The sequence below is a fragment of the Micromys minutus genome (genome assembly GCF_963924665.1).
Source record: "Micromys minutus genome assembly, chromosome: 1".
In the NCBI taxonomy this organism is placed as follows: Eukaryota; Metazoa; Chordata; class Mammalia; order Rodentia; family Muridae; genus Micromys; species Micromys minutus.
The window spans coordinates 260461483-260483271 of record NC_137969.1 but is presented as its reverse complement, the minus strand read 5'-3'; the positions used below and the strand labels follow the sequence as shown (position 1 = coordinate 260483271).

Sequence of the window (21789 nt, the reverse complement as noted above, 5' to 3'; positions counted from 1 at the left end):
GATGTTAATGTGATCCAGTCTGAAAAAACACATTGAATTAACTAAAAGGGCTTCCTCAATTGAACTACTCTGTGTCTAAAATACTGAATCACATCACAGCATCTAGATCTGTATTACACAAAATAATATTAACACAATCTACTTCTACTGGAACTACTTTAAATATCCATCAAGATTACTTCTCAGAAATTTTCCTCACTGTGACTTAGTGTGGCTTCAACTGTTGTTATACTCACTTTTTACATGAAAACTGTCCAAAGGAAAAGCACTTGTGTCATTCAGAGATTATGAACTATGACTTCAATGAACTGAAACTTAAATGGGTCTCCTTGCAGCGCAGCACAACCTGCAGTAAAACTAAATCTCCAGATACAGCAAAGGTCACATTTGCATCTTCCTCCTTTCTCTCAGTCTTGGAAAATTAAATGGTAGCTATCCATATACCTGTTAATGGCAGTGAGCAAATTCATGCTTACCAAAGAAACTATACATTATTTGATACATTCTATTACTAACAAAAGGTGACCATATTTAACTTTTCTATTGCAATTTGAATTGTGTTCACTCTCCATCTTTAAAAAAAAAAAAAAAAAAGCCTAATGGTTCATCTTAACTTGAATTTCAGAACACAATAGATGTGGCTCTGCAAATGTGGCCTCCTGTGCCAGGTGCCTCCAGCTGGGTCCGGAATGCGGATGGTGTGTTCAAGAGGTGTGTCTTTGTTTGTTTGTTTGTTCTTGCTGCTACCTTTGAGTTTTTCTATCCTTCTTTTCTAGCCTGATTTCATTGCCCCAATATTCTCTACTTTAAGAATGCATCAGGAACAAGAAAGATATTGCTGAGCATTAGGAAAACTTCATGTGTTTTTCTATAAGAACTCAGCTTATCTGGTTGAATATGAAATCAATTGTAATATTTTTGTTAGGAAAGTGTGGTAGTTTTGACGAGTGTAAACCACTTGTGCTTTCCATCTGTACTATGGAAAACTTGGCAAACGTATAATGATGTTGATAGTTCAGTAGAATTTGATATAAAATTCTTATAGCACAAAGTTTTATACCTAAGTTGCTTCTAAAAGAAAAGCAGGATTATCATCAGCCAGTTTTGATTATCTTTATATAAAATATTAGGAGTTCAGTGATTTCCATTGTATAGCAATTTATTGTTTCTTATGGAAGATGTGGCGCCTTTATTTTTATACTTAAACCTGTTCATGAAGTATTGTGTACATTTAAATCCTATAGAGTGGAGAATAAATCACTGTTATTGTAAAAAGTTAATGTTTAACATTCTGTGTGGTACATTCTGTGTGGAAAAATAAATTCCAACAAAATTCTTATTAAAAATTATAATGTCAAGAAAAATTATAATTTTTCTTGCTTTAAAGTTGTTCTATGAGGTTTTTGAAATCTTAAATCAGAGGTACCTATCTGCTACTTTGGAGTTTCTTTTGAGGTTGTTTGGGTAGTTTTGTAGTTACTTATGCAACCAATGGGCTTTCAGAGACTTCTTCCTGACATTGATATGAATCTCTAATTTTACTGCCTCTAATTTATCTCAACAACTAAACTCCCATCACCTCGTCTTCCTTCCTTCCCACTCTCTGTCCTCATGAATGCAGCAGAAAGACATAGACTGCTGAGAAATAGCAGGGATGATGAATATCACTCTCACCTGTGAACCAGTCAGGGACTACAGAGTAAGGTACTCACATACAGTAACCATACCTAAAGGCTACCTTTTCTGCTGGCAGTCTCATGATTTCCTGTTTTTTCTGGGCTCCATCATAAGAAAACGCAGACGTCATTAACTAACAAGGAAGTACTTTGTCACCACCCATCAAGCCAGATAATGTCATGAAAAAGAAAGATTCCAGAGTTTCTTAGTCCAAGATCATCAGTTCTATGATCTAAAGATTAGTCAGCCATTCTCTGAGCATCCTGATTTTTCCTCGATCATCTCTATAGCCTTGAACATAGAGTTGCCTCATAGAGGTCTCTGTGTCAGGGATGTGGCCTGGTTTTCCTGACCCTAAGCCAATACTCCACTCGTCACTTTAAGGAGAGTCTTGCTCTTTGTGCCAATCCAACTTCAGCTGCAGAGTGCTTTAGTGGGAGTTGTTGGGGCGAGCTTTCAGAAATATGCTTCAAAGCATAGTTGTCAGCCAAGTGTGACATTGGGTCCCAGAGAGACCACTCCTCCTCACAGCTGGGACTGGTACAAAAGGGGAGAAAAATGGCAGCTCTGAAAATACCCATCTGTCTGCCCACAGAAGCAGAAACTTGGAGGTGTGCCAAGGGAAGGGAATTCAGAAGGAAGAAGGCCAGTGCAGGGGGTGTGCTGAGGAACAGAGGGAACCTGTGTCAACTGTTGGACCTGCAAACAGGGACCTTGATGAAAACATTGAACATTTGCAAGGTTATTCTTGTCTATATAATACAATGTAATGTAATTCATGTTTAGAAAGATCAGACTCTTAAAAAGACACCAAGTTCAATTTAAAACCTAGTTCTAGTGGTTTCTAACTGTAAACTATGTAAATAACTATGTAAATTACATTACTTCATTCCTTTAAATCACATTTTTCTCTATCTCAAAAATGTAAATACTGATTGTGCCTACCCCATACTTTAACCAATATGCAATGAAGTAATATATGGCATAGGACATAGAACATTGCTTGACATATAGGACTTGTGACTCTATATACTTTACTTATGTTTAGGGAGCTGAGCTGACTGTGCCAATAATTCACCCAGGAGCTGGAGAGATGGCTCAGTGTTGGGATAGTGCTTGCTTATAAGGAGAAGGATCTGAGTTAGGAACCCCATCACCCACATGAAATCCAGATGTAGTGGCACACATCTGTAACCCCAGCACTGGGGGGTGCACACATATTCCTGGTCCTTGCTGGAAAGACAGTCTAGTTGAAATTGCAAACTCTAGATTCAGTGAAAGACCATATTTTTAAATGCCTAAGGTGGAGAAATAATGGCAGAAGACATGTAAATGTCAACTCCTGGCCTCCCCACATACCTGCATGCACAAGTAGTCTAATTCTGTCAAAAAGTAAAATCACCCATCATGTAGACACAGATACCACTGGTGGCCCAGGTTTCTCAGCCAGAAAAGATGAAAGGAAAAGAAAGAGAAGGTTATCCCTGATCATGATGATAATGGATGAAAAGTTCCTATTCAAAATACCACACAGTATAATAAGGCTCATGAAATGCCCAAGCAGGGTGATGGGAAAAAATGTAGGTGCTGGACAGTAAGAGGGGAGGATGAGAAATTTTGTCTACTAAGAACTATTCAGCACTGCAAATGCTAAGCAGCTGCAGCTACCAGCACTGGACATTCATAAGACTGGTCTTGTGAACTGCTTATGAATAGGTTCTCCTCTCCCTGACAAAAAAAAATTAGCAACTGAAAGGTCTTGGAGAGATGTAGTCACTGTCTTTAGTTGTGTACTGAAGGGTGAGCCCACCAGGCTGAAGTAGATAATTCCAAACTCATGAACACAAAAACAGCCCTGGGATACAAAACAAAACAAATAGACTTGAATGTGGAAAGAAGATTTATAGGGAGATATGTTGGAGATTGTTGGAGGAAGATAACTGGGGGAATATGTATATGTGTGAAATTGTTAAAAATTAATAAAAATTCTGTCTCAAAAAGTCACTATGAATGTAGACATTATATACTCAATTTGCTTGTATTCCTCATATGACATTTTTTAACCATAATCTCTATTTTTCCCTTCCTTTCATTCTCCAGGAAGCCATTAGAAAACGTTCGGGATAGAAAGTACCTTGTTAACATAATATAGTTAACATTTGTGTTTCTCATTAACATCCGTAAGAGGAGACACATTGTTTTGAGCAGTTCTCTTCCCATTTTGGCTGATACTGTCATAATGAGAGAATGTGCCTGACTTGAAAGGAAGACCATCACAGAATAGGATATGAAGGGCATTTGCTGTCTAAAGGGAGGTGATAAGAGTCTTTCATTTCCAAGCAGATTGGTGGCTTTGGAAGCCCAAAATGCTCAGTAGAGGGTAAATAAATTTTGTTTATATACCATAATATTATGCTAATACACAGAAGAGGCAACTGGTGAAAAGCTGCAGGGACTTCAGCCTGGGCCTCTCATTCTCATCAGATCCTAAGCTACAGAGACTTGGAGTCTGAGTTCCCCAGTATTTTTCTTGAAGAAAAAACATAAGAGTTAGAAGAAATTAAAATGGCATAAACTGCCAAGAAATTAAAAGGGTGTGGTTTCAAATTGCTTTTCTTTCAAATGGAAAGTAAGCCGCAAAGGCAAGAGCCTTTTCTTTCCTTTTCAAACATAATTGGTCGGTTGGCAATGCTTTTCTGACTTAGTGCTTACAGTGGGCTAAAACCACCATTCTGATTCAGACATTGCAAAACAATTGAGAAGATTTTGCTATTTTAGCAAAACTATTTGACATTTAAAGGTCACATGGCATATAGCTTGATGTATAGTTACAGGAAATTAGCCACCTCTTCATTTTCTCTAATCTGTACACCAGAGTTCAGACATTCTAGCAGGATAAAAAGAAAGACTAGAGCTGTTTATATCTTATTTCCTTTGTATGGTATGAGATCTTGGGGACTTTACATCTGGAAAATTATTGTAGTGATGTGATGTGACATGTGAGTTGGGAATGCAGCAAGTACTAAAACTTGTTTATGGGCGCCTAGAGAAACAGAGTCCTCCACTTGACCTGAAGCATACTAGAGGAACTGTAACACATGATGTACCAGTTACTGCCTACCTCTCTGAGGAACTCAAAGCAGTTTATAAACTGTATATGGCTAGTAGTTGTGTTACCAGTTGATATGATACATTTAGATAGAAGACTACAACTATTTTAAACTTCTGATTAAAATCTAGCTGAAGGTTAACTGTAAGTCAAATTTAAATGTGTCTGCCTCTACAATAACACTTTGAAAACACTTGGAAGTGTAATTAGAAAGAAGGATAGATTACCTTTTCCCTTTTCACTGTGTTTGGATCACCAGTGAAACCATACATTAATTATCAGTTAATATTACAATAATCAAACAGTAAACCACTAGCTATACATAGTCTCTGCAGCACATTCTTCTACCATCTTCTAAAAGGGGGCATTTTGACACACAAACTATGAAAACAAATGGTTGCATTTGTTTCATTTACTTTAATTTACTAAGCCATACTCTAAATTGCAAAAAGAACAGTTTTTTTTTTAATGTTTTATATTGCCTTCCGTGATACTATTTAGTCATTCCCTGGTGCTGGGGATATCACTCTTCATCATTAATCACATCACCTTTCTATCATTTAAAGTTTATACTCTCCTTTCTCCATGAACCCTATGACATTCTCTTACCCCTAAGCTTTATTTTTTATATTCATATAAAATATAATCATTATATGTTTCTGCTTAGTGACTGAATTCATTCCTGATCTGTTGACTTCAGTAGTGAAGACTTGTTTTGTATCCTTAAAACTTGGAAAAATCATTATCTTGTAGTGTCTACTCAACCATCTTTTGCTGACTGATTAATTAACCAGAGATCAAATTTCCTGAATCATATAACTGAAAGGTGAAATGATTAAAGGCTAGGCCAAAATTGCTCTGATAGGAAGATTACTGGATAAATAAATATTCAGCTCACATGTAATTATCTCAAATAAATAATTTAGATCAATATTATCCATAGTAGAATATTTCCAGACTTTTTGGTACAAAACCTGAATGGTCATGTGAAAATCTCAACCAGAACAAATTAACTTTTAATCATATTCCATTAATCCTAATATAGCCACCATTTTACACTGAATGATCATGAAAAGTTTAGCTTTAGATGCAGAATCAAGAAAGCCTGAAGTGGAATCATCTATTACTGTATCTTTATAAGTATCTTCCTTGGTTTATTTATTTAAGGCTGCTTTGTATATAAGAAGCTACAGAAATTGACAGTCTAAGAAGCTAGAATTATTCCAATTCCTTCTTAGATGAGTTGTCAGCACAGTTAGTCATGTGATGTTGAAGGAGTTGCTCTCATTTCCCAAGTACAACAGTATACAGTAGACATGCCAGCTGGGTTCCTTGAAGCATAAGGCACACATGTGGAAACAATAAATTGTCTACTTTGACTAATTCATTTCTTAAGTCTGTATTCCCAAAGTCAGATGTTTAAAAAGAATGAAGCTGGTGTAATATTACAGTGCTCAGTCAACAACAATTAGAATGCTTGATTAAACTCTCCTCTTTATTAACTTGTTTTCTTATTTTTAAATGAACTGTAGAAGTGAAACTTTTATTTCTGACAAAGTTGCCCATAGTTTTATTAGAAGCATACAGCTAATTTATGTGATGGCCTAATTTGTTCTACATGGGAAAAATGTCTCCTTTGTAATATTTACATTGTACGGTTTATTAAGTTGTCACAAAGGTGATTTGCTAAAAACATCAGTAATTTTCTTTTTTTTAAACAGGAATTTGTTTCAGGTGGATCAAAAAGTGAACGTTGTGACACAGTTTCCAATTTGATAAGCAAAGGCTGTCCAGTTGATTCGATAGAATACCTGTCTGTGCATGTAGTAACATCAAGTGAGAATGAAATCAATACCCAAGTGACACCGGGAGATGTCTCAATCCAACTGCATCCAGGTTTGGCAATTTTCAAAAGAAATCTGTGATGATCCCAAATTGGAATGACAGCTCCTAGTAATTTGCTCACAGTTAATATGATGCAACCAACAGCAGTTTGGTCGAAATCTACTGAGGTCAGATCGAGGAAGCATGGTTTTAGTCTATATCATGTTTCTAGCTAAACTGTTTGGCCATGGACACACTGCAAACCTTATCACTACCTATTGTAACTCTGTGTTCTGATCTTACAGTCCAGTCTCACTGTAATGTAGTTGTGCTCTGGATACAATGAAGCTCTGGAGAAAGGGAGCTCTTTCTTACAGTTAGTTATTTAGTTGGTAGGGGCAAGAGGTACACACATGCCACAGTGCACCTAGAGGTGTGAGAATAAGTTACAGGAGTTGAATCTCTACTTTAGCCATGTATGTTTGATAAATGCATGGCCATTGTCAAGCCTGGTAGTTTCAAGCTTGTCATACCTGCTAAGACCAGAAAGGGAACAACATACTCTTTTTTTTTGTACACCTCCATTCCTCAGAGTGCTAGAATAGAGTAAATTCTCCATTAAATACTTATATGATGCATTGATACATTAGTTGGTGGGGAAGACAAATTAAGCTAAGTACTTAGAGTCATCTCTATGAAGTTTTAAACAAAATTATCATTTATTATTATCACAATTACCTTAGACAGGTCTGTGATGGTGTTTGAGATTAGTATGTACTTTTGCTCAGGCATTTCTCTGATATCTCCCCTTCATTCACAGTATGCCCCTCAGACTGACATATGTTGTAGATCTGGAAAACGTCCATTGCCCCAGATACATGAATTCGGTCCAATATATGAACTGTATACAAGATGTCAAAGAACACAGATATAAATCACAGAGCTAGAAGAATGGTTTAAAGTTATATTAAGTTGTTCTCAACTCTTTGTTAGCTCACTGTGAGTGGTCCTATTTTTAAATAAATTTAATTAAATTTAATAAAAAGTTTTTGGTTTTAATAAAGCAGTGATAATAATTCTTGCAATACTTCTCATCTACTCTAGATATTGAACTATTTCTTTTAGACTCTTTAGTTGCCAGCTAAACTCTATTTCTTTCCCCGAACATGTTCCTAGCTTCCAGTTAAAACTGGGTTGGGTTCCTCACCATATAAAATAATGAAACAACTCAATATGGAAGCATTTGAGCACCAGTAAGAAAAAGTTGCATAACCAATACGGAAATTCTAACTCAATTGGTTAAGGTTATGGTTCTTCCTCCTACTTACTATTGACAGAAAAATAAACAACAACAACCAAAAATCCCCCAAATCACACAACATTTACCCAATCAATCTGCCCTTAACATTACAGTAATTACACATATTTTGCCTGCACATACAGCCTTCTGAAATTATAATTGTCCAGCCATCTCTAAAAACTTTTCTCTCTACCTGTTTTTACAAAAGGCTCATGATCTCAGGTTTTCTAATCTCTCCTAGATTACCTCTAAAAGTCCCAGTTTCTTACCAGTCTCCATATCCCTACAGCATTTTCCACCTTTGCCTGTGAAGTCTTCATGTGGTGGATTTTTTTTGTTTGTTTGCTTGGTTGCTTGTTTGTTCTTTTCGTGTTAACCATGAATGATAACACACATGATGCTCCATTATAACTTGGCTTTCTAGTTGAAGTGTGTTCATGGTTACTATTTCCTGAGCACACTTACATTTGAAGACATGATGTTATCATGGTCTTTACCCTAAGCCTTTCTTCAAGTCCCACAGATCCCTGTGCCACCTGTCTTCATGTGACTTAACAAGTTGTTCATTAGAGAAGAGCTTAAATCATTCCCTCCAATATCTTCAGAGGAAGTAAGGGGGAAATTACATAACAAAATAGCTGATCTTAAAAGTTTGATGCTTTAGTATGTTTAGCTGCCAACACATAATGCCTTACATTTGGTGACACAAATGATAGAATCACCTTTTCCCATAGTTCCAGAAAGGCTAAAATGTTCAACGCTAGGGAAGTTCAAGAACAAGGTGTAGGCAGATTGAGTGCCCACTGGGGATTCATCTACATGTTTACAGGAGTTCCTAATGACTCTTCACATGGAAGAGTTGACAGGGAAAGTCACAGGAAAGTGGGTAATGTAGAAAGAAGCTCTCCAGTATCTCAGAAGATGATTAATCCCATTATAAAGTACCACCCTCATGATCTCATCTGAACCTAATAACTTCCCAAGGCATCTCTCCAAATACTATTCAGCTTATAACAAACACTGATATGTAAACTGATAAAATCCATAAAATATATTAAGAAATTAATCACAGAGAACTCTGTTACAGAAACTAAAAATTATTTTATAATCCATCTTTAAGCACAGTGCATTAAAATTCACTCAAAAGATAAAATCAAAGTTCTAATCATAAGCTAAGAGTAATAGTGACAAAATACATTCAAATAGATAAGATATAACTTAAATTGTTCTAAAAAGTGAAGATGTTTGCTTTCATTTTGAAAAAGAAATGAATAAAAATGAACTGAGCATCTAAACAAAAGGACAGCAAAACAAGCAATCATAAAGTAAAATTAAATAATTTATATTAAAATAATAAATATAGCATTAAATTAAAATGTAAAATAGATATATAAGCTCAATAAAAATAATAAATTGTTAGTAAATATAATTAAGAAAAAATAAATTTTAATTTAATTTCTAATTAAATGAGGAAGTCTACAAGTACTTCAGGTCTAATCAGTTACATGGTAAGAAGTGCTTTGTGTTCATTCAGAATTTCAAGTAATACGTTATTAATATGTCATGCAAACTTTTACTCAGATTTGCAGTGGATCTACAAGATACTTAGTTGTTGTGAGTCAGTCTACTCTCACTGTAGCAAATCAAATCAGACTATATTTGCTAAGAACTACTATGTCCTGACAAAAGAATACAAATTCTTGAACAAGAAGTTACTGAGTCACATACAAGGCCCTATAAACACTGTTACATTAAAGATATTCAGTAAGAGTGAGATTATCTCAATCAAGTTCAAATACAGTTAGTTTCTCTAACAAACCACCTTATTTCCTTAGAATATGTTGCTAAAAGTAAATTTGCTAGCTTGATGTCACTGTGACAAAATATTTCAGATTAATAACTTGCAAATTTGTTTTGTCTTATGATATCAACATTTCCACTCATGATCATTTGGCTTCACTGTTTTGGGGCCTTTGAGACTTTTTATTATGGCAGGGAGATGAGAGGGGCAAAGAGAGACAGGGGTCCAAACATACTTCCATAAGCTTGTCTCCAGTGACTAACTTCATTCAGCTAGGCTTTACTTCTAAATATTCTGTCACCTTTAACAGCATTGGAGGGTGAATCAGGCATTTAACATTCTGAGCCCTTGTAAACATTCAAGTTTCAAATTGTAACATTGTGTTAAGGTGAGAAAATTTGTTTAGATTTAAAATTCATATTTATTTCTGTAAAATTCATAAGAAAAAAATTAGTCACTTAGATTTATGTGAGCCAAGCTTCCATTTTTATTTAATGTCTTCAATTTTTAGTTGAAAATTGTATTGCATTTATTTAATGTGTGCATGAACGTGCATGTGTGTATGTGTGTTCGTGTGTGTGTCTGCATGCATGTGTGCAGGCATACATGCTATAGCTCATAAGGGGAGCTAAAGAGACAATTTGTGGGAGTCAGTTCTTTCTTTCCATAATGTGAGTGCCCAGGGATAAAACTTGTGTCATTAGCAGCAGGCACCTTTACAGATTAAGCCATTTCGCTGGCCCAGTCTTTAGCATTCTCAGTGTAATAGTCCACGAGCTATCTGGTTTTGCCCTCCCCATGCCAGTACTAGGATGCTTGAAGATTTTTTCATAAGCTTACTATTTCTAGGTATTTTTATCTTTGGGTTTCTGGTGTGATGGTATGATTTGCTTGCCCATACTAATATGCCAATCACTCTGTTTTTATAATTAAGTGCCAATTTCCAGCAGGTTATCCTGGTTTATGTATTATTTATCTCTAAGAAATGTGACTGTATCCTTCAAATGACCTGTTCTTCAGAAAATATGTGCAATGTAGTATGTACAAATTGCATGTTTCTGCTTATGTATTTATGTACTTTATATATATCAATAATTACAGCTTTTCCCCTTTGGATCTATATTGTTTTGTGTCTTGTCAGATTACAGGCAGATTAAAGAATTCAGAGATGAAAAGCGATCCTTATCCTTAAGTTTACTCAGAATCTAGTAAAAATACTGGCAAAAATCAGTAATATACATGTTTTTACTATGTCCCGAATACAGAGATAATAATACTGTGTAAAGCTATCTTATAGTATCTTTTAAAAATTGAAAGACCAAGATGATAAAGATGCTATGTCTAGGACTTCATAATTATATGGAAAACATTAAAATGAGAGTATGATCCAGTTGCCAGGGAAACAAGGGAAGGAAGCTCAACCTGGTCCAAGAAGAAGTAACTTACTGAAGTGTCTTAAAGCAGTAATTACATGAAGAAAAGGGAGGGTTAGCTTACCACAGCCAAAACGAACATAAAATGGGCATGGAAGCATGTTTGCAAAGTATTTCTGGGGACTCACAAGCAGTTTTTTGGTTTTTTTTTTTTTTTTTTTTTTTTTTTTTTTTTTTTTTTTTTTGTTGTTGTTTTTTGTTAGACTTAAGACAAAGATGAAGGTGCTTTGATCTGCTATAATTAGCTACTTGAGCACCTTAAGCAGGCAGGGACATATTAAAAAAACAAAAAACAAAACTAACCAACCAACAAACAAAACAGAATTCATGGTATAGTGGCTGTGAAAAGCTCAAGGCCAGAGGACAGTGAAGTAAGAAGGGAAAATGTAGTCAAAAGCTAAGACAGGGAAGAGAGTCAGGAGGAGTTGAGTTTTAGGCCAGTTTGAGCTATATAATGAGGTCCTGTCTGAAACACAATAAAAAGAAAAGCTGGTAAAAAGAGGAGACAAAATGAGAAAGAAGGAAAGAAATTCATAAAGGCAAAAAAAATACCAAGGAGGAAATGTTATGGTCAGTCCCAGATTATAGCCAATTATAACCATTTTCCACATGGTTGGCCTTGACTATCAACTATGTTTAGTGGTTTGACGGTTTAATGTGGGCAATTGGATCTAAAGTTAGTTAAAAAATGAGATTTAAATCACAATACACACACACACCAACACACACACACACACAAACACACCAACACACACACACACACACACACACACACACATACCAACACATACACATGAATTGTATTACATGCAGAGAAGCTGATGAAAAGGAAGCATGTGCCCTATGGCAGCAAAGGACTTGAACAAAAACTAAAGCATTAAAACAGAAACTCACTTTTCATTGTTCAAAATTTCCTCTTTGTGAGGTTGGTAAGAAAAATAAAAGGATACCAACAACATAATCAGTATAGTCCTTTATTCACTACAGTGAGAACAAATAACATGGGTGACTATGACCAACTACACATGAATTAAGGATACACTGACTAAAACACTCTAATTAACCTCAATCTAAATAGTTACCTATCACATCTTACCTCTGTGACTATTTGGAAAGTAAAGTTTAGGTCAGTGTCTCCTTAGAAATCAAATGTGATTGAATATAACTGTTTGACAATATATAATGGTTGGAAAAGTCCAGTTTGTTTTAAAGGATTAATAGGAATGACTGAACATAGGTAATTAATTGTCTTAGTTACTTTTCTGTTGATGTGATAAGACATCATGACTAAGGCAACTTTAAAGGAAATGTTGATTGGAATTATGCTTCCAGAGGGTTAGATTCCTTGATGATGCAGGAAAGTAATGGTAACAAGTACAGCCTAGAGCTCCCATCTTGATCCACATGTAGAAGGTAGTGAGAAATATACTGAGAATGGCGAGAGTCTTTTGAAACCTCAAAGTTCATTTTTAGTGACATATCTCCTTCAACAAGGCCACATTTTTAAATCAGTTCCAAAGAGTTTCAGTTAAAATGTATCAAGTATTCAAATATTTAAGACCATGGGGCCCAATTTCATTCTAACCACCATAGTTATAAAGAAGTCATATAATTCTTTAGATAAAATTGCCTTGCAAATTATATATCACCACTAATGAGGAATGAATAATAGGTTATTCTTTTAGTTACTTGTAGATTTATATGTGTTTTGCCTACACATATGTTTGTGTACCACTTGTGCACAATGCTCTCAGGAATCAGAGAAGGATTTGGATCCTTTGGGGTTGAAATTACAGATAGTTGTGAGCACCATGTGAGTTCTGTAAATCAAATATGAGTCCTACAGAAGGACAGCTAATGCTCTTAACCACTGAGCTATGTCTTTGGCCCAAGAGGCAATTCTTGTAAAAGGAAAGATCAAGAGTGATGAACTCTCACTTCTGTTCTTTCCCCATCAATGTTAGTCTCTTTGTTTTAAGCCACTGCATAGCAACAAAAAGTGTTTGATGAGCCTGAGGTGTTGCTACTTTAGTCCAGACTTCCATTGTCCACCAGCACAGTTCTACTGCTACTCTCATAGTTTCTTTGGTAGCAATCCTGGAAAACAAGACAAGCCCTAGCATACCAAATTAGACAAAGAAAAAATTTTAATTAAATAGGACATTTTGGAATTTTCTAATATAGATAACCAAAAGTTTCCATGTAATCTCATTATAAAATCACATATAATAGGACAAAGGACATAGTTTGGGTTGAGTGTGAATAATGGACTTCAGAGTAACTTGTGCGACATTAAATTGGAGAATGGTTTGATCACCTAATATATACCAGTTTGTAGAGTATATGAATATAGTACATCTATCTCTGTATAGATTATCTCCACAGTTCCTCTGACATTAAGACATTGCTACTTGCATTAACAAACCTGTAATGGTGACACCCACGGGTCTTAAGTAACCTTTCTATACACATTACTTTATATTACAAAACCCATAGCCATTTTTTCTTGGACATAATTGCATAATCCAAAGACAACATGAGAGCACACTATGAGTGATGCCTGGAGTTCACAGGAAAGGAAAGGATGATAATATGAATTTGATCCATCTTAACAAGCAAAGTGGGATTTGGGGTCAGCCTGTGTAGGGCTATCTACTCTGAACTGGCAAAACTTCACTTGCATTTCAGGGGTCTGGAAATGTAAATATAGCAAAGATTGTTCCCCCGGGCAATGACTAAGAGACCCAAATATAGAAAGTTTTACTTTTAAATGACAACTTGCCTTACTGAGGTCTTAGCCCATGTTTGGGACTTATTTGGTTATCTATGCTTAGGCCAGCATCTAGATAATCCAGGATTCTGTCACAGCAGTCTCCAAGGCTTTCTCATCACCTCTTCTTTGCTGAGCCAGTTAAAGGCGATTTTGCTCGATAGCCTGTGAACAAATCTTGTCAGCACAGGACTCCTGTGTGGCTGGCATTGCCTAGAGTGCCTTCAATAGCTTAGGCCCCCAAGGAAACCTTTGCAGCTGCTGCACAAACTGCCTTTCTCTGAGGTAATTAGCCCACACTTTTACTGAGTTCCCTACTCTAACCCACTGACTTACCCAGTAATCTACAGGAAGAAGTTCATCAGCTGATTCATAATGTATCACTCATTATTTCAAAGTTTCATGTACTGTCAAGTACCAGAGGGTTCACATCTCATTGACAAGGTACCTTCCTGCAGACGGATGAATTAACACCTACATACATTAAAGGTCACTTTTCTTAAGGCATCTCCCTGAATTGCTTCAGATCATTCCCTGAGCACAGCCACCTAAACCTTTTTCAGACAGAATGCTGCTTATTATTTTGCATTGTGTTTTCCTAGCTCTGATGGCAATAGAAAGTTTGTGCTTATGTAAATAATTCCTCCCACATATGTATTAAGCTGGTCAATTTTTTGTGTGTTTATGTCTATGTAGTTGTCAGAAATGTGTTGTTGTATCTTAGATCTGAAACATCCCTCTTGGCTCTTTGTTAGAAAATTGTATCCCCAGCTTCTGACACTGTTTTGAAAGAATATAGTGGGTCATTGTGAGAGGCTTTCAGGAGCCATACCCAACTCCACTACCTTCTGTAACTCTCTGATTCCTTATCTACAAAGATAAGAAAAAGTAGCTCAACAAGCTCCTGCTGCTCCAACTACCAAGCAATCCCCATCAAGATAACTGGCTGTATCCTTTAATCTGTGAGCGCAAACAATCTGTTTTCACTTAAGTTGCCTCTATCCAGTATTGAGTCATGCACATAATGATACACAGTGGCAGTCACACAATAAGAAATATATCTTGATAGTGTGTAGATTTATGATAATTGTGCTGCATGATAAAGTATCTCTGTAAGCCTCCAAGATGGCTCAGTGGATACAGGTGCTTGTCACACCTGACCACCTCAGTTCAATCTCTGGAATCCACAGGGCAGAAGCATAGAACTCATTCTGAGTCCTTCAAGTTGTCTGACCTCAGCATATATGTATGCTGTGACAAGTGTGCTTACACACATGCACACACACCAAATGCAAATGAAAATGTCACTGATTTACTGATATCTAAGATGTGTAAATGAAGACTACATAATATTTTTCTTTCTTTAATTAGGAGCTGAAGCTAATTTTATATTAAAAATCCGTCCTCTGAAGAAATATCCTGTGGATCTTTATTATCTGGTTGATGTGTCAGCATCAATGCACAATAATATAGAAAAATTGAATTCCGTTGGAAACGACTTATCTAAAAAAATGGCCCCTTTTTCTCGTGACTTCCGTCTTGGTTTTGGCTCATATGTGGATAAAACTGTCTCGCCATACATTAGTATCCACCCGGAAAGGATCCACAATCAGTGCAGGTAGCTAATGTTTCATGAGGATAATAGTAAAAGAATCTTTCATATGTTGTTTGTTCTTATGAAGACTTGCCATGTTTCAAAATATTGCCTTATTAAATAAAAGTTAAGAATATCTGAGGAGGATCTTTGTTCTTCTCTGGGAACATTTAAATTATATTTCCTCAAATATTGTTTATTCACTTTTGTCATACAAGAAAAACCTTACTTTTTATTAGTAATTCTGTATGAATTTACACCAATGAGGTTGACATGCATATAAATACCTCTGGATATTGTATATTCCTCCTTGTGGTTGTTTCTAAATTGTTGAGTTTAGGTTTGACATATTTTATAATATTTAGCATATCAATATTACATTGATATCTTACTATAATTTGATATTGTATACTTATGTTAATGATGTAGCCAACTGTCTCAAAGATCAAAAAATACAAATTTGATTATAAATAGTACTTGTCTTCACAAGCAAAGAAAATTAACTCCGAGCATGCAAGTTTCTACATAGTATAGCTTGCTACATTTTCAGAGAAATGACTCTGTAAACTTCTTGTCCCATAAATCATTTTTCTTAAAGGCATTTTCTATGTTTATAAACTGCTCAAATCATTTCACTCTACACATTCAAACTTGAAGAAATAGTTATCAATTGTACAGAATGGTATTGACTTATCTTTTATAGGACTTTGAGAAGCCTTCTCCTATTTGTTTATTTCTTTATTCATTCATTCTTAAAATTCTCTGTGATCTGGTGTTACTTTGTAGCTTAGACTGACCCAGAACTCACCATCCTGATCCTTCTGCCTTTCCAGGGCTTGGGTAATATTGTGCCAAACCTGAACAAAATCTCCTTGAAGGAGAGCCCACCTTAGGAATGAATCTTTTTCTGAGATCCAAGAGTGCTAACAAAATCATTCTTATAAGTTTTACTGCCCACTATTAATTCCACAGCAAGTTCATTTTCAAAATTAGTGTGATATCTTTTTAGAAATAAAAATGCAATATGCTATTTATCTTCCTGGATGTGTTTTTCGTCATCTCCAATACCAACGATGATAGGAAATTAGTACAAAGTCTTATGTTCCCCATAAAAATTCAGCCATCATTAGCATACTAAATTGTTTTATTGCCCTGTATTTGTGAAACACATAGAATCTTCAGTTATGAACATCAAACCTTATAGTTCTGTATTCTGCTCACAGACATTATTTACCAACATTAAGTTCTCCAGTCTTACACCGTTTTTGTTATAAATTTTCCCCACCCCTCCAAAAACCCACTTCTTTCTTACAGCAACTACCTAATTTGACTGTTAATAGCACTTTGAAAATTTTAAGGAAGAACAGAAAACTAGATTTTGAACTTCCTTTTCTCACACAGTGACTACAATTTAGATTGTATGCCTCCCCATGGATACATTCATGTGCTGTCTCTGACAGAAAACATCACTGAGTTTGAAAAAGCAGTCCACAGACAAAAGATCTCTGGAAACATAGACACTCCTGAAGGAGGTTTTGATGCCATGCTTCAGGCTGCCGTCTGTGAGGTAAGCTGTTTTGCATGCTAGGTGCCCGAGTGTTCAGATGTAGCTAAGGGTGCAAAAGAGTTTTATGTTCTAATTGATTTGTAGAGTGGAAACAACATGGAGAATTTTTTTCTTAATCTCATTTCTCATCACCATTGAGATCCATTTTGCCATATGTTGGGATAACAGGGTCAAGTTGGGAAACGGATATAAAGAAAAGATTTAACAAAGAGAATGCTCTTTGCTTCTACACACCTCAAGATAGAGTCAGGAGGAGTCTTGAGTCTCACTCCTGTCATGTCATTCAGCTTATTCTTCCTCCATGGTCCTCTATCATCAGAAACTAGAGTGGCCAAATGATAGTGAGGCACTTAAGGGTAAACAAATACTTAGGCATGCTATTTTAGAGACAGTACATCATTCAAGCCTGACAATGTTTGTCAACTCAAACATACCGTTTACTTGAGGCAAAGACCACAGTGAGATCCATGTCATTGTACAAGGTCTAATTACATGTTTATTTTAAGAGTCATATTGGATGGCGAAAAGAAGCTAAAAGATTACTCCTGGTGATGACAGACCAGACATCACATCTTGCTCTTGACAGCAAATTGGCAGGCATAGTGGTGCCAAATGATGGAAACTGCCATCTGAAAAACAATGTCTACATCAAATCGACAACCATGGTAATGTAACAACAGCCTTTTCTAGCTATGATGATTCCTTAGGCTAAAAGAAAGTTAAAATTGTCAATTCAGCTGCTCTTGTTTCAGGAAATTACTTAAAAGCAATATGCAAAACCAGGAACCTATGGAGCAGAATAATCTACAATTACTGGTCGAGAAAGTTGACATCTAAAAGTCATTGATACTGTCTAGTATCTGATTCTAACAAACTACTAAGAACTGTAGAGGTTTTTGTTTTGTTTCTTTTTTTTTTTTTTTTCAAATAAAGTGATACAAGGGCTTATTTTCATGTGATTCAATGGTTTGAAAAAAAAGAAAGTCATGGCTTTGCTTTGTGGAAATAAACTATTTCCATGAGGTTAGTATCTATAAATAGAATAAAAAGTGACAAGATAAATGTAAATGGTCTAAGGAATTTTCAGAATATAATAATAAACGAGGCAGGCTTTGTGCTCTCACAGGGCTCATCCATTCTTCCTTTTTTTTTTACGGCTGTTGAGGGATGCAGCTTATCTGAATTACTTCTCAAAGGTTAGCATAAGATTTGAATCCTGTGTTTAAATGCAGCATTTTATCACTACATTTTCCCTAGTATTAGCTAGTTGCAGATACAAAAATAAAAAGGGCAACAAGGTATCATCTGTGTATGATATTGATAGCTATTTACTTGCAAATGTTTGAAGAAAGCTGACAAATTTCTCAGTTCACAAACTCCATTGCCTAGTACTACATAAACTAGGCACAGGAGTTCATGCCTCCAATTCCAGCATTCATGAGGTAAAGACAAGAAAATCAGAAATTAAATATCATCTTCAGATGTATAGCAAGTTCAAGACCAACCTGGACACAGTAGATTCTGTTTCAAACAATAAAATAATAAAATATAATAAATTCAATCTTTAGCATATTTAAAGTCCAGGCTTCAGAATAACTCTGGGGGTATCTTTGAATTTGCTAATTGTCTCCTCTGCAGCTGTATTTCTCTTCTGTTATTCATTTTTTAATTGGCTTTCTTTCTAGTTGGCTTCATTTAATCTAGGTTAGAGATCCAATGTGTTCATTAGTAATGGAAGAGGAAAGAGGAGGAGCTACTTTGTTCTGAGAGGAAAGCTTTTGAAAGGAGACAAGACAATGACATGGCACCCAAGTCCTATTTTTCTACTGAAGTTTTGCCAAGTTACTGACATCATCTCTTCATCCGTATACTTAAATGAATGTTGTGGCTCATCCAGAAAGGAAATTTGGGCAAAAATAAGGTGTTGTCATTATATTAGGCCTAGGTAATGTTATATAACCTTGTGAAGATGTCACAACTTTTACAGGATTTGTAGATACCATTTGAGTTATTGTGATATGGGGGAAATAAACAATGCATCATGTCCGTGTTGTGTTCCTGGCTAACCATTCCATTTATTTAGAGGAATGATTTTAATTCTGTATTTTAAAGAATCCTGTTGAGAATTCTCAGTGCTAGCCACACTGACATAAAGCAAAAAGAACAAAAACGAAAGGAGCTGGTATATTGGAAAAACTGCTTGATTTTATGTCCATGTGTAAAATGTATAATAAATGACTCTGAAGCCTTGTGTGTCTTAGGCTACCTTGCTCCCATCTGTAGGCATATGTCTACCCGTTCTTCCTATGAAGTCCTATGACAGAATTCAAAATTTTGTATCAGTTAAGGAAGAAGTCAAACACCCTGCATCTTAGCCTTATCTCCAAAAAACCAATGCCAGTAATTATACTAGACTACTTGACACAAAGATTGTGAACCTTCTTATATCAAGGGAAATATGGATTAAATGCCTCTTGTGTGTCTGAATCAAAGAGACTAAAGTTATACTTTTGAGTTATAAGCATTTCAGGAAGACCAATGTAACCTATGCTAATCATAATAACTATACATTGGCGAAAAGTACCTTTGCATATGGCATAGAATTTATCATTACAACAACTATAAACAGTAGTTATCATTATTACTATTACTTACTGACAATGAAGAGAGCAAAGTTGAGAACATACTTGATTATTTTAATTCATAGCTTAGCTACTACGTGAGTTAAACTTTTATGACATTTATTTCAGTGCTCTTTTTTCTTTTACTAAAAATGGATTTTCCTTAACATTCAAGGTCACAAAGGTATTTATAACTAATATGACATCAGACAATTCTATTTAAGCAAAAAGGCTTGTGATCTTTTAATTAAAAAATTTGTTTAGTAAAAAAAAATTAGTTAATTATTTTTGCTGCTGTCAGTTAAGAATTGGGCTCCTCAACATCAAAAGTGTTAAATATACTTTCACTTCTCAGTACGTGTCTTAGATGTATTAATAAAAAGACATTTTTTAGCAATCAATATTTCTAGACAGCTTGAAGTCAGTATGTAGTTTTAAACAAATATTGTTTTTATCTAGTGGTGTTTTAGAACCAACAAAGCACTTATTAGGAGATAATTGTACTATGTGCTTTAAAACTGAAAACATGCCAAGAATATTTTTTGCAGTTGTTTTATGAAACCCAATTTGAATACTTTACATGTTCTCAGAAAAGTAGCCAGGAAATGTTCTCTGCAAACAATACCTAACTGAACTTACTCTTAATCGAAAGCAAACGTTACATGCAGAAATCGCCTACTCCAGGACCACAGGAACCTGGCTTTGCTTCTGTAGAACCTGTGGAAAGGGATTCAACTAATGTCTAAAAACTTAGCTCAAGAATGTTTAAATTTCATTTACAAGTTATGGGATAAACCACCTTGCTAAAATTAAATGTTTGGGTTAAAACATTTAAGCACAAAACATCCATTTTCATTCTTTTTGAAAAGCTTACAGAGTGATAGTCCTTGCCTTTCTGTACTAAGTAGAATTTCATGATTACAGTTGACACCACATGGGGCCTAAGAGACATATTCAAACACCCCAGCAGCCAGGGGCACAGGGTTAGTGAGTGAGACAGATGTGCCAACACACATGGAATTCCATGCCTACAGTGCTTACTGGTAGCGTTCTTTTATTTAAAACTTTTTAGTAAGTAATCATTTTGTGTGTGTCCTTTTAAAAGCCAGGTACAGATGCTGTTTTACTTCTCTTGAGTAATTAAGGTAACAGTCAGTTCTGAAAACAATCCCACCTCACTCCATGGAAGGGCCTGCAGTAAATGCCAGCCAGTGAGACATCAAGACCTAGACCACTTCTCAGTGATGGTATGGGTTTAGTAATTATAGAATCCTGGAGCAAAGCCTTTTTATTCAATAGCCCCACCGTAATTCTGAGAAGTGTAAATTAATATTTCTGTATCTTACTCACAAGGAGACAGGGCCTTAGATAGCTTAACCCTTTTTCCTGGTCACCATTCCTTCCCTATAATACCTGAGAAGATCATCTTGTAAAGAAAGCTTTTATTTTGATCCTTGGTTTGGGAAATTGTGGTCAATGAAAGTTTGTCCCCATCACATGACTATGATGTCAAAACTGCTTACCTTGCTGCCAGGAAGCAAAAAGAGACCCAATAGGGCATGCCCCAGTGGACTCAATAATTCTAATAAACCCAACCAGTCAAAATTCCCACTGTTATCCACTAGCTTCACAATGTCTTGCATGTGGACTGTTAAGAGACATTTAAGATTCAAATTAAGGGCAGAACTAGCAGCTGCAAAGCTTGGAGATGTAGCCCATCATTGCTCTGTCCAGATCACCTGTTCTTAATTTTCTTTGAGAGGTTTAACTTTTAAGAGGGCATTTTCATGCTAAAGAAATTTTACTTATCATAGCACAGAGGAAGTTATACCCTTTAGTGGGTAGTCAGACATTATGGTTCATATTCTCTATTGCACAGGACACACTCTACAGACACACTCTCAAAACAAAGACAATATTCACACACAAATATTGACAGCCCCACTTTTGCTGTTAACCAGGATCTGCCATGTGCTGAAAAGTCCAGGCTGTTGAGACAGAGGTAAATGAACAACATATGCTCCAGATGTCTTCACTATCACAGTGTTTCCAGTCTGCCTGCCTTGCTCTAAAACATAAACTAACTAAACAGC

At 35.7% G+C, this 21789-nt stretch overlaps 1 protein-coding gene across 1 annotated transcript in view; it reads left to right on the top strand.

Annotated features, from left to right (window-relative positions):
* The window catches only part of ITGB8 (integrin subunit beta 8), a gene marked incomplete at both ends in the record, with an annotated part of 74565 nt that overhangs the window by 30542 nt on the left and 22234 nt on the right, over window positions 1-21789 (top strand). The window contains 5 exons of the mRNA XM_080913962.1: window positions 626-711; window positions 6508-6682; window positions 15286-15532; window positions 16910-17075; window positions 17582-17740. Of these exons, the coding sequence (XP_080770088.1) occupies window positions 626-711; window positions 6508-6682; window positions 15286-15532; window positions 16910-17075; window positions 17582-17740 (833 nt within the window). The remainder of the gene's footprint in view (window positions 1-625; window positions 712-6507; window positions 6683-15285; window positions 15533-16909; window positions 17076-17581; window positions 17741-21789) is intronic.